We start from the raw sequence: 12,665 nt of genomic DNA on the forward strand, positions 1-12,665 counted from the left end.
GCCTGGAAGGCTGAATTCTCACAGAAATTGCCCTTTCCAGGGAGGAAAGGTTCAGAAAATTGATCTGAATGACCAGTTCAAGCCCATCCAATACACCTGTATTTGCTACTAACATGCTGAATTTGATATTTTTCAGGGAAGGATGTTGTGTTGACCCCAGGGATTTTTGTGCCATTTAGTATATGGCTTTCATCTGAATTCTCTGTATGAGCATGCTACTAGACGTGGAAGCTTGTCCCTTTGGGGACACAGTTTTTATGTCACTCTCATGCTGCATGAAAGATGTGTAGTAAACCTACAAAATTTCTTTTTTTGTAAGAGGACTAGTTTGCCAAATATGAAACTTGATGCAAATGTACATTGGTTTCTCATATTCACAAAAGATTTGGGGGACAAAAGGAAAGATTTGTTCAAAAGTCGACATACAGACTTTCAGGAGCTGGAAAAAGTGGTTTTCTGAGTACTCTTCCACAAGTAAGAGCTTATCCAAGAACAATTATAATTCTACATATTGAAAATACAAATGTTTTCCTAGGGTGAATAGAGTTAACTCTGGTCTGATCTTCTGAGCAGGTTGCTTTATAAAATAAGGGCAGTCCCAAGGAAAAATGCATACTAAAATAAGAAGAGAGCAAATGTCTGGCTGGAATATGGTCACTCTCAGTAGAGCCCTCACCCAGCACTGCTGCTTGCACACCCTACAGTTTAATGCTACCAAAGTCTAAACACATCTGGATGGTTGTTTAATTTGCCAGGGTTTAGACATTCCAGACAGAAAGAAGCTTTGAGGGAACCTGGGAAGAGCAATGTTTGCTTTAACCTGAGTTGGTTTTCCTTTTCTGTGCTGCTCAGCTGGGAGGGAGAGCCCAACAGGCTCCACTGTACACCACTTTGAAAACAGATTGAGCTTGGTGGTCTGTGGTAGGAAAAAATCCTGTTTGTGTTGTCAAGAAGTGTGTGTTCAGTCTTGCCTTGGGTCTTACTAACCCTGCTGCCCAGTCTGGTGTAAAGTCAGTGCAGAATTAGTCAGTGCCCTCAGTCCAGCAAGTTGCTCAACGAGCATCTGTCTAGTGAGTGATGTGCTCCAACACAGATGAGCAGCAGCAGAGTTTATAGGCAGGCAGAAGGGATTAAATGGGCCTGGAAGCAGAAGTGTTTGTCACTGTGAGTCATTGTCGTCACCCCCCCACCCCCCCTAAGGCGTTTGGGGCAATACTACCTTCCACTGCTGCTAGCAACACTGTTCCTGTTAATTAGATAAAACTACAAAAAAACCCACTGTGTATGTGATCCTGCTCGGTGTTATATATGCCCTACCAAATATGCCTTTTGTTTGATTGGTTCTGACAAAGAAAGAAAAATCTTCACTCAGAGGCAAAACCCTCTGAGATTTATGTGAATAACAGCAAGGGTACTGATGTGGCCTGAAAAGCTTGCCATAAACAACAGAAAACAAAGTCATGTTTGTTCAAGCTTTGCTTCACAACTGCTCTGGTTTTTTGGCCTTACCAGAGTTTCTTCAGTAAATTGAAACAGTTTGCCAGGTTTGTAAGTTATGTCATATTCAGCAACTAATTCAGAGCATGGAATGAGGTGTTTGTAGCTTTCTTCTTTGAATAATAAATTTCACTTTCCTCTGCCCTTTCCAAGATTTCCATCTTCTAAACCGTGGTCTTGCTGACAATTGTGGTGTAACTTTGCTGTTTCTCAGTGTGCCTTCAGTAAAGTGGCAACAGCATCTTTAACAGTGATATTATTAATTTTAAACAAAAATCTCCCCAGAAACACAGGTGCTTCTATACAGACACACTGACTTGTGCTTTTGCTAGAAGAATCACTAGTGTAGAAAACATGCAGTAAATGTGTTCTTTAGCAATTACTGTTTCTTCTCTGATCCCATACCATGTTCATCTGGGGATGTATTGTATATACAATTCCTATTATTTCGAAGAGATGGCAACACCCCAAGGATGTTTACTCAGATAGGGGACTGAGCAGGGTTTTCTCATAATTGTAAACAGAGCATTTAAACAATGTAACCCAACTTTTAGCCTGTTCCCATTTTTGAGCATTCAAATCTACATGACAGACTGATGAGCTCTGCATGTTTGCCAGGAAATCCAGGTTAAACCCAGTCCCCTGAACTCAGGCTTCTGCATCCTGACTCTCATCCTGTTTTTAGAAGAACTGGGGGGATGTTGCAGAAAGGAAGTTGTGTGTTTTCCCTCTTTGGAAATAGATCTGTTTGCTGTCACTGTTTGCTCCATCAGCGTTTGGGCTGTGTTTCAGATGTGGTATATCTGAGATCTGCTGGGAAAGAAAAGGAAGTGGGTGAGAGACTCAGGAGCACTGCATACAAATAGGATGAGATACAGACATTCCTATAGGCTAATATTTTTTTAACAGTTGCTAGAGAAAGAAAGGATGAAAACAGTGCATGAGGTAATAGTTTCACTATTCCCACCACCTTTGTGTGACCGTGGGTCTTACGAATTGTCACCTCCTGTGTGATCACCTCCACTTTCTTGAACTGTACCACTCAAGTGCACTCCTGACCAGTAAATGGTCACCCTTCATATCAAGTGCCACAATTCATCCTGCTGTACGCCTCAGTCTGTGGCTCAGTGCAGTTCAAACGTTCTTGACCCTGTGATACTCAAGACCTAAATCTGAGACTCTGCCAGAGCAGGGAGCTGGCCTGAAACATACATGTCAGGCAGAAGGAGAAAAGCAGGCGTGTGTGGGGTGCAGGTGACACAGGGCACCATCACTCAGGGGCTTTGCATTCCCCGGCGTGGGGGAGCTGCTGTGCCTCTGGCAGCTGCACCTCGGCTCCCTGCTGCAGCTGCTCCTGGGGGAGAATGGCTGTCACCCGTGTGTGTGCAGGATGCGCCCAGCCACTCGTGCGTGCCATTCCTGCAGTTTGGCCAGATCTCTCGTGGCTTGTTGGGAATGTCATGGCAGGGGCTGTAGCTCCTCAGGCGTTATGGCTCTCTCCGAGGTTGTTAGCAGGCAAGCACAGAGGCCACAGCACAAGTGGCTGCTGTCTGCATTGAATCTGTTGTCACTGCAGGAGATGCAAATGACTGAATCTGTTTTTAAGAATTTTTTGCAATGAATGTACCACAGTACAGCCATGACATAAACTGGAACTCAGTATCAACCTAAGGCTGGGAGAGAGCCTGCATTTCAGTGTTCCTATTTTCCACAATGGTTTTCAGTGAAAGCTGCAGAAGGGTTGATCCAAGCTTCAATTCTGCCCCCTTAATTCTTTACACTCATCTACTGGTCTTTACCAGTAGCTTTTAACACTTGATTCCTTCTTTCCCTGCAGCATCCAAAATGCAAGTCAAGATTTGAGTGGAGTAGGTTATTAAATCATCCCTCCAGGTTGATGGGGGGCTTTAAATTCTATCAGTGTAGATTCTGGCAACTTCTCAGAGTGCCCAGATTAATTCTGGCAGGTGTTTGTAAGCTTATCTTCGAAGAAAGAGGAGTGCAGGTCTGAAAGAGTATGTAAGGCAGAGAGAGGGCACAAACTGAGAATAACAAAGCAAAAAACAAACAAATCCCCCAAACTGAGGTAGCTAAAGGCTGCACTTAATTGCTAAGAGAAGAAATTATTCCTTTTGCATAGTTTAAAAATGGAAAAGAATATTGGAAGAAGAAGTAGTAAGGGCTTTTTTTTTTTTTTACTTGAGATGTTTGAGCTTAAGATATATTTTTTCCATACCCTGTCCTTGCAGGAATTGAAAAAATGGGTGAATGTGTATGGCCCTGTTTTCACTTGTTTGAGGCCTGATTTAGTCAAAGGCAAATTATTCATGCTGCCTTTAAACAGCCTCCTCAAGAGAAGTAGGGCAGGAAACTCCCACAATAACCCACACAATGGGAGTGAGAGGCCAGCCAAACGCTGTCTGGGACACGTGAGGAGAGAAACCAGTGCGCCTTTGAGCAGCTGGAAGAAGATTTCAAGCCTGGTAATTTGTACAAGGAAGTATGAAGGGCACATTTCACGAGAAAGTCTGACTTGTCACAGCGAGTTGAGATGGCACAGAGTGAGCAGTACACAGAGAGGAGGGAAGCATTGCCTGCAGCGTTGGGCCCTGCTCTTTGCTCTCGAAGAGTTTTTAGCTGGTAATTACCTGCCCCCTGGCCGGGAGCAAATATTCTGTTGTTAAATACATGGCGTACCCCCATCTGCCTGCTGCCTGTCCGCAGACCGAGCCCACAGGAGCGGTGTGGTGCCTCCCATGCTGGTGATGCTACAGAGTACACATACACACGCACGGCCCACAAGCAGCTCAGTGTTTGTTTCCACTGAGAAAGTTTTGACCTGCTTAAAGAGCCATTGCTATGGAAACCTAATGAGAAGATAATTGAATGAAACCTCTTTGCTTTCCATCCCTTTCTCACACTGGTGCCAGCAAGGTCAGAACCTTGCAGGCCTCCTTTCTCTTCAGGTTCATGCAAATTTGATAAAAATACCAAAGACCCATTTTCTTCCCTGTGCCAGCTCCAGTTAGATAAATTACCTTGTATTCAGTCAGGAGCAGTTACAAGTCTGTCAGTTTTTCATACTAATTATGTAAGTGGGCCATTTCTAATGCACACAGATAACCAAATGGCTTTGCAGCAGAGCCAGCATGGGCTTTTGCATTGGTTTATTCACCGCTCTGAATATGCATAAATTTCATATACTAAAAATCCCATCTAAACCATTTTCCACAGAGCACTATAAATAATCATTGGTAAGGAATGAGAGGGGCACTGTCAGTTTATCAAAGATGGTAACAGTAGCAGTTTCATCATCATAGGGCGCTATGCACCTGTGGATTTTATGGCCCATAAATAAGACATGGACATTCGTTAAAGCACATCTGCATTTAAAATATAAATGCCCATCATTCTCAGTTCCCATATTTGTTCTGTTTTGAGAATGATGAGATTTCAAAAATCAACAGGCACATTCATGAAAGCAGCGCATGGTGTCATTTGTTTCTATTTCCAGCTCTGTGGAGTACCAGCACGTTCCTGGGGCACTGTGTGTCTGGTGATATCTCTATGAAAGATTAGCCCCCAGTGTTTTTCTGTCTGAGATCAGAATCAGTCAAGAGTTAACTGGAAAGCTGTAGCTAGTTAAAACCAGTCTTAATAATCAGACAGGCTTAGCTGGCTTGTGACCCAAATGTGTGCATTGGGTCTTCCTTGCCCACCAAGTTTTGGAGACCACCTCCAGGTTTCAAAGGTATTGCTTAGGTGTAACAGTGTTATCCTCACTGCAGCACTTCTACGGAAAGATAGATTCAGAGACCATTTTAGATGACTTTGACATTGCTCTTACAAAGCCCCCAGGCTGCAAAACAAGAACCAAAAGTGCCCTCCAGAGGCAATCCTTATGATGATGTCTCGTCTGGTCTGTTTAAGATGTCTGGTCTGGTCTCTTATCTTTCAAGCAGCCTCCTGTAAAAGCAGTTAAATAAGTTTTTTAAGTTGGTTCTCCCTTTCTCTGCCTACTGTTGGAAGTTTGTCCAAATAGTTAGGAAATGTTAGCTTATTTGTTCTAATTTTTTCCAGCATGTGTCTGTTTGTTCCTGTGCCTGATTAATTAATAGGCAGTAAGTTAATCTTCTTGCAGCTTTCCAATTTGACAGGCAAAACTTTCCAGCTTTCTTTTGTAAGATCAGCTGTCCAGTTCCCTAGCTATCCTAACAGCTTTCTCTAAACCATATCTAGTTTGAATTTATCTTTCTTGAGCATGAATAATGATGGTTGTACAGCCATTCCTATATATATTTGTTCTTCATATTCTTCATAATGCCATTGGAATTTTCCATTCTTATGCCTTTTAGGAATCATATGTAGTTTTTTTCTCAGTCATGCTTTCCCACCTGATATCCCCAGGTACTCTGTCATTTGCAGACTTTCAGCATTTGAAAGACTGACTTTTGTGTCTGTCTTGTTTGGGTACTTGAACACTTTCATGTTGAATGTAAACTCATTTCTGTTAAGCCAGTCTTTCTAATCAATGAGTTCCTGGACCAGGTTCTCTGTTCCAGCTGTTGCTACTAAAATTTTGTGTCACTGATCACTGAGTGGCCTGATGTAGTTTACTAAATTCTGCTCAAACCCATCGACTCTGTAAGGCAGTAATATTTGAGTACTCTCAAAAGTAGCTCCATTTCTGTTTTGGGTTTTGTGAGGTTTTTTCTCATTTGTTTACTTCAGCACTTTGGCTCAAAGAGGCACAAAGTACTGGCCTAGAGATGGTTTTGGATTTGTGAGATTAATTAATTAAAGTTTTGACCCCATCTCCTGCCCACTTCCAGAGATTATGGTTGATAAGAAAATACTCCTTCCCTCTGGCTGTAAATCTTGTTTTGTTCTTCATTGTGTGAACATATACCCATACATTTCTTCTGCTTTATGCAGTGATAGAGTACATTTCATGTGAAAGCTTACTAATGAAGTTGTACATCAGACCACAACAAAAATGAAGGCCTCCATGGTGGAGTAATGGCATTTGGCTCCCTTTCAGACACACAGTGCTGAAACTTCTGCCAAGTGTCACTGCATCATTAACTTTCAGTACAAGTTATCAGTCTATGAATGGAAGATCACACATCACTTTCAGTGCACGTTCACAGAAGCTGCAGATTTAACAGAGTGAGGGAGTGTAATTTGCAAATCAAACATACAGCGACACCAAGGTAGTCTGGAATTTTTCACCAGCCATCTAGGACGTAAAATGCTTGATTGATTTCACTGGCGATTTTTAAGCATCAGAATTGTCGGGTGGAACTAAAAAGCAAATGCCTTATCAGGCACTATGTGGTAAGTTTTGTTGGCATTTCCATCTCTTCAGAGCAGCTGTTAGCATTTTCAAGGTCAGCCCAGGCACGGAAGATTTCCTCTTGAAGGAATGCGTGAAATGATAATTGGAATTTGCATCCTCTGATGAAACTCAGCATAGTTCTTAAATCAGTTATAAATGAGAAGGTGGTCTGCTTGCTGTGGATCCTGCCATTCTCCTCTCCCCCTCTGGTTTGGGCGTGTCAGATGTTTGCTCCTACTGCCCTTCCCCGTCTTTGGAGGCCGGCTTATGATGAGTTGGTGGCCTCAGGCTAACTCATACTGAACAGATGTCCACATCACAAATGTTGCTGCTACACCTGCTGCTTACTTGCATCATTTTTGGCAACTGTGCAAGAGAAGAAAAGGATAAAAATGGATTTGAAGGCCACAGAGCACAAGTGACTGCCTCTCCACTTCAAGGGTGATTTCACTAGTGAGGCAGAGTTCTGATCATTAACAGATTTAATTTTCTAAGGATAGTGATTTGGTACGTTTCATGGATACTAAATTAATTTAAAATAAATAGAATAACTGCTTAATGGGTGGAGTCCATGCTCATCTGCAAAACATGTAGGGGATTAATTCTGTCAGTTCCAACAGAGCTTGGCTTTCATAAAAAGAAAAATCTCCATATACAACTCCATGTACTTTTTAAATCTGATTTACCTTTTTAGAAAAATACTTGCTGAGAACTTTACTTCAAAGAGTCCGGATTGATTCCTGGTGCTGTTGAAGGGCTTTTTCTGGAAATTTTTATCTGGAAAGTATGGAGTTTGTATTTTTCACCTTTCACCGGGCTTCTTAAAAATTTAGCGTTTGCCAGCATATTATTGACTTTTCCCCTTCAAGAGTAAACACCATCGAGGAAGACAATAAATGTCTCCCTCCTCCTGGTGCACTAAAAATTTGAAGTTTGTTTGCCTCAATTAGTTTGCAGTTTGTGCTGGATTAAATTTCTGAGCAGTCTGAGTTTTAAAGAGGTTGTATTTCAGAGCTTCACTATTCCAGACCCTCCTTGTCTAGATGAATTACTGAATCACACTGAAACTTCATACTGTCTCGTTTCCCCTTTAATGATACCTTTGCAAATTGATGCGCATGTATTTCCTGCTTTTAAGATGTTGGCCAGTAATTGCTTGTTTCTTCTAAACACCGACCTGGCTTGAACTATAATTTCTCTTCAAGTGGTTTAGTGAATTGATCAGAAACTCTTTATTGCCCTCTGCTGGGGGTCTGAGAGAGCTAAAGGAGCCCGTGCAGGCGATGTGCGTGGACAGCAACAAGAGTGTGTCGTGTGTGTGTTATTATATAGCCTCATTCAGCAAACAATTTGGCTTGAGGTCTCCTTGGTTCACTGTGCTCTGTGTGTTTCCATCCTGCATGGCTGCGGCACAGCCACCACACAATGGGACACTGGCGTGTCACGGGGCTGAGCCTGTAGCAAAGACGCTGCAGTGATGCTTTGCACATGGAGCCTCCAGCAGAGCCCTTGATGCTGGCAGGAGTCATTTCACTGCCTTGCTGCAGTGTGGTTAAATGGCAATTCCCACAAGAAGGCTTCAAAGAATAATGCAAGGTTTGGTAATTTCTGTTAGCTCCATTTATGCAGACAGAGAAAAAAGGCAGTGAAGCAGAGTGACATTGTCTCATCAGAGATGCCACAGTGAACTGTTGGCATTGAGTTGGAATCCTTTCTGGAAAACTGGTTCAGTGAACATAAAGACCAAGAACAAAAGATGTATTTGCTACTTTAGTGAGTTGTTTGTAAAAGCCCATGTGCTGGCCTTGGCTAAGTCCCTCCAGCTAGCTTTTGAGGAAGGGAGCATACACTGGTGAGAAAGCACACAGAAGAGATTTGGGAGAAGCTGTAGTCTCCAGTCAGTTATGGTTGCATTTCATAGGGTCTGGACAGACTTTCTCCACTTTGTCTTTAAATCTCTACTGCTGTCTTCCACATGGTGGCTTCTGGATGTGTAGTGAGCACATACTTATACAGATTGTCATACAAAAACCAAATAGGCTGAAAATCGATGTACAGCTAAACAAGTGCAGCATCCCGATTCCACAGTTTCTAAGGCAGCAAAATTATTGTTTTGCAAATGCGAGTGGGGAAACGATGTGAATAATTGTTTTTCTGAGGAATCCTTGGTCTCCTTTGCCTTAACCATTGGTTTCTGTCAGTATATATATTTTTTATGCTGGTCACAAAAGGCACATTTCAGAAGGAAACTCAGTTACTGTGGTCAGACCAGTAGATTCAGTTTTTGTTTCCAACTTGCTGTGTTGGGGAGAAAAGGGAAGAGAAAACAGCTCATGATATATTGTTTGGAAACTATAATTTACTGTAACCAGACAACTCCCCTGAAATGTGAAAAGCCTGCATCAATAAGTCCATTTCTCTTTTGTGTCCTAGGCTCTCCATTCATAAATCAAGTTCAGAAGAAGGCTCTGTAGGTCAGTATATTTCATTTTATTTGATACTCCTATGGAATTCTTAAACAGCTTTTGAGTTTTGCTTGTGCTGGGATGTGAAGAGCTGGCAGAAGTCAGCAACATTTGTGTGTGTGGAGGGCTAGTCTCAGCAGCTTTCAGTTTGATGCTGAGTGTCTCACTGATCACTAAAACTGCCCAGCCAGCATTGTCATGTGATAAATACACATCTTTTGACTTGTTATATTGAATTGAAAATGTTTGCATGTTAGATCATTGCTAGCCTCTCCTTTTGTATTCCAAAAATAACCACCACCAGTAAATAATGGGGGTTCTTTGTTATTTTTGTTTGTGTCATGCCAGAGTCTCTTTCTTTGTTTCTGAAATTGCATTTTGGAAAAGAAAAATAAATTTGGGAAGTTTTTATTTTTTGTTTCCTTTTAATGCTATTCTAGGGACATGTCCACACAGTCTAAACTTAAGCAGTATTTCAGAGAGTCAGGAAGCTCTAGGTCATCCAGGGCAAGATCTTAAATACTAATAGCTCTTTATCAGTAGCATTTCTGCCACATCTGGCACAGTGTGTTCATTTGTAGGTGGCATAAACTTTATAGCATGTGCCCTGGTTGATTCAACAGAACACAGATATATATGCGCCACCTTGAGCTAGGTCCCATTTTTCTTTCTAGAGCACATTATTTACTTTGAGGTCATCAATCCATATGGAAATCTGGTACTTATGGACATGGAGACCCAGCCCCTTGTACAGTCCAGGCATACAGAGAGAAAGAGTCAGGTGTAGCTGATGATCTGATGCCAAGTAGCAGGACGTGTGTGTATTAATTATTTCATTTCTTGATAGATATGCACAGATATACTAGAAAATCACTTACCTGGGTTGTGGCTTAGGCTGCATAATTGTGATTCAGTTAAAGAGAACAAACCAACAAAATACTTCAAAAACACTTCCAGACTTGGCATTAACAACTCAACAGACGTCAAAATTAATGTAAAATATTTTTTATTTATAATTCAAAATATCTAAGTTACTGGCTTATCTCCATCCTCTATAACATTGGCAATTATAAAATTGCCCTGAAATAGCTAAATCAAGATAGTTCTAGTATGGAATAAATCAAGAAAACCTGAAAATTAGACTTTTTTTATTCTTTCTGATTTAAAAAAATGCAATGTAATGTTTGAAAGTGTCTCTGGAATTTACTAACTAATGTTTCTTTCTAAAATTATTTTTCCCTTTCCCCTCATCCTCCCGCTCCACTTTCCTTTTAGGGAAAGCAGACTGGAAAAAGAAAAATAAGTTTTTTTGGCAGAATTTCCGAAAGAACCAGAAAGGACTCATGAGGCAGACTTCAAAAGGTAAAAGCTTTTTCAATAGTGCAGATCCTATCCATATAAAATGTAAGGAGGCAGCATCACAGAGGAATAAAATGCATTTGTAATAGTGTGGCAGCTGGGGTCTGTGGCTCTGGAAGTGTCACAGGTTTGGTTCATCATGACAGTGCTCAGAATGAGAGGTCACATTGTTGAGACTGCAGACACGAAGCTGGGCTGCCTTTGGTCCTGCCTGTCAGTGATGGCACACATGTGAAGTGATGCAGTTAATATATAAGTAATAGATGTACCTAAACAAAATGCCTTTTTTTTTCCCCTAGTCCTGACTTGGTAACAAAAACACTGTTCTGTTTAAATTAGAAGGATATTTGTGCTTTCTTTGGCATTTTGTTACTTTGACCTGTTTGCTTTAGGCTTGAATCCAGCCTTGACATAGTAGAAGACACTAGAAGAAGGAACAGTAAAAGTGTCTCTGGTGACCAGTGCAAACGTAGGATTGATTCCACTTAAACTGTCAGGTGTCTTTCTCTAGTTCCTCTGCAAAAGACGCAGCTGTGAATTGCATTAAGTGTTTCTCTTCACACAGAAAATTTGTTTTCCCTTGTGTATCTGTTAGCTTCTTATGTTGCAAACAGATGCTTCTCTATGTCTCTCTGCGTTCAGGTAGATTGTGAAAGATGATAAAAATCCCATTTAGTATGTCCAAAAGGGACACACTTCCAGTTAAGTGTGGCTCCTTGCCGGTTCTCGAGGCAAGTTCTGTCTGTGCTGACATGCCAAGCACATAGCAGAAGGAGAGGTAGTTGGCAATGTGTGCCAGCTTAGTGGGTGATTAGCTAGTCTGGATAGATCACAAGCAGTGGCCAGTCCACTGCAGAGAGCTGCAAGGGCCCAGCACAGGCAAATTCTGGCAGCTGATTCCAGTATTCCTCAGGGCTGAGTGCCTGGCTTTTCCAGCATTAGCACCTCCTCTTTTAATTCTTGTCTTTCAGGGTCAGTAGCCATGTGATGACGGTCAGTTTTTATTTCTCCTTTTCGTGCTTGCTTGCTTTCAGTATCAAAGTAGACTTCATTTTTTAGTTCTAACTTGCTTCCTTTGATTGCTTAGTTACTTAGAAATCATTCAGTTCTTTGAAATCATACCATGAGCCAGCTCTAGGGAGGGTCTGTTTCTGGCCAGCCAGATCCACGTGGCAACCAGATTGTAGAGTACTGGGTAAAATCCAGTTTCAATGTGCCTTGCCCTGTGCATGAATTCTTACATGTCCTTAAAATATTTGTGCTTTTTTTTGTGCAGGAGAGGATGTTGGTTATGTCGCCAGTGAGATCACGATGAGTGATGAAGAACGGATACAGCTGATGATGATGGTGAAAGAGAAGATGATCACCATTGAGGAAGCACTTGCCAGGGTATGATATGTTCATACTTCAGTCTCCTTGACAAACATGTTTTAGAATGTAGGATGTATCCATTTGGAGTTTTATTTCATTCACAAAACATAGGAGAAGGTGGAGAAAGCCTGCCTGTTTGCCAATTGCAATAGGTAGCATAAACTGGGTAGGAATTCTTTTGTTTATTGAGAAAAGTGAGATTTAGCTCAACCAGAAACTGATATCCAGTACATGGTAAATTGAATCCTAGAAACATTGCTTCTCTCCAATAACCATAAAAGGTACTAATCGGAGAAAAGATCAAGTGTAGTCTTTTTCATTGCAGCTGTCTAAAGTGAGGGAGAAGAATCTCTCTGACTTGTACTCGATCTTATTTATTGTGTTCATGGGTTTGTTTAAGTACCAAATGAAATACTTCAGGTTTTGCTGAGCTTGCATTACTCCATTCAGAACATATACATTTCTTACTATTTTCCTTTAAGCTAAATTTTTTTATGCTTGTTTCTTAGCCAGAAAGGTGATGTTTTTGCTTTAATAATATTCAAGAAAACATATTCACCCATTTTTGGCATATGTCATTATGTCAGATGTAAAACACAGATATGTTTTTTCTGTAAGTGGGGTGGCTGTCACAA

General features: G+C 41.3%; 1 protein-coding gene across 7 annotated transcripts in view; it reads left to right on the forward strand.

The window, feature by feature from the left end:
• Positions 1–12,665, forward strand: part of SASH1 (SAM and SH3 domain containing 1) — a 143,490-nt gene that overhangs the window by 83,902 nt on the left and 46,923 nt on the right. For 6 of the 7 annotated variants that reach the window (XM_064413663.1, XM_064413664.1, XM_064413665.1 and 3 more), the window contains 3 exons: positions 9,269–9,309; positions 10,576–10,662; positions 11,936–12,048. In XM_064413663.1, the coding sequence (XP_064269733.1) occupies positions 9,269–9,309; positions 10,576–10,662; positions 11,936–12,048 (241 nt within the window). The remainder of the gene's footprint in view (positions 1–9,268; positions 9,310–10,575; positions 10,663–11,935; positions 12,049–12,665) is intronic. The other variant, XM_064413662.1, reaches the window with a different exon arrangement.

This window comes from Passer domesticus, chromosome 3, assembly GCF_036417665.1.
Source record: "Passer domesticus isolate bPasDom1 chromosome 3, bPasDom1.hap1, whole genome shotgun sequence".
In the NCBI taxonomy this organism is placed as follows: domain Eukaryota; kingdom Metazoa; phylum Chordata; class Aves; order Passeriformes; family Passeridae; genus Passer; species Passer domesticus.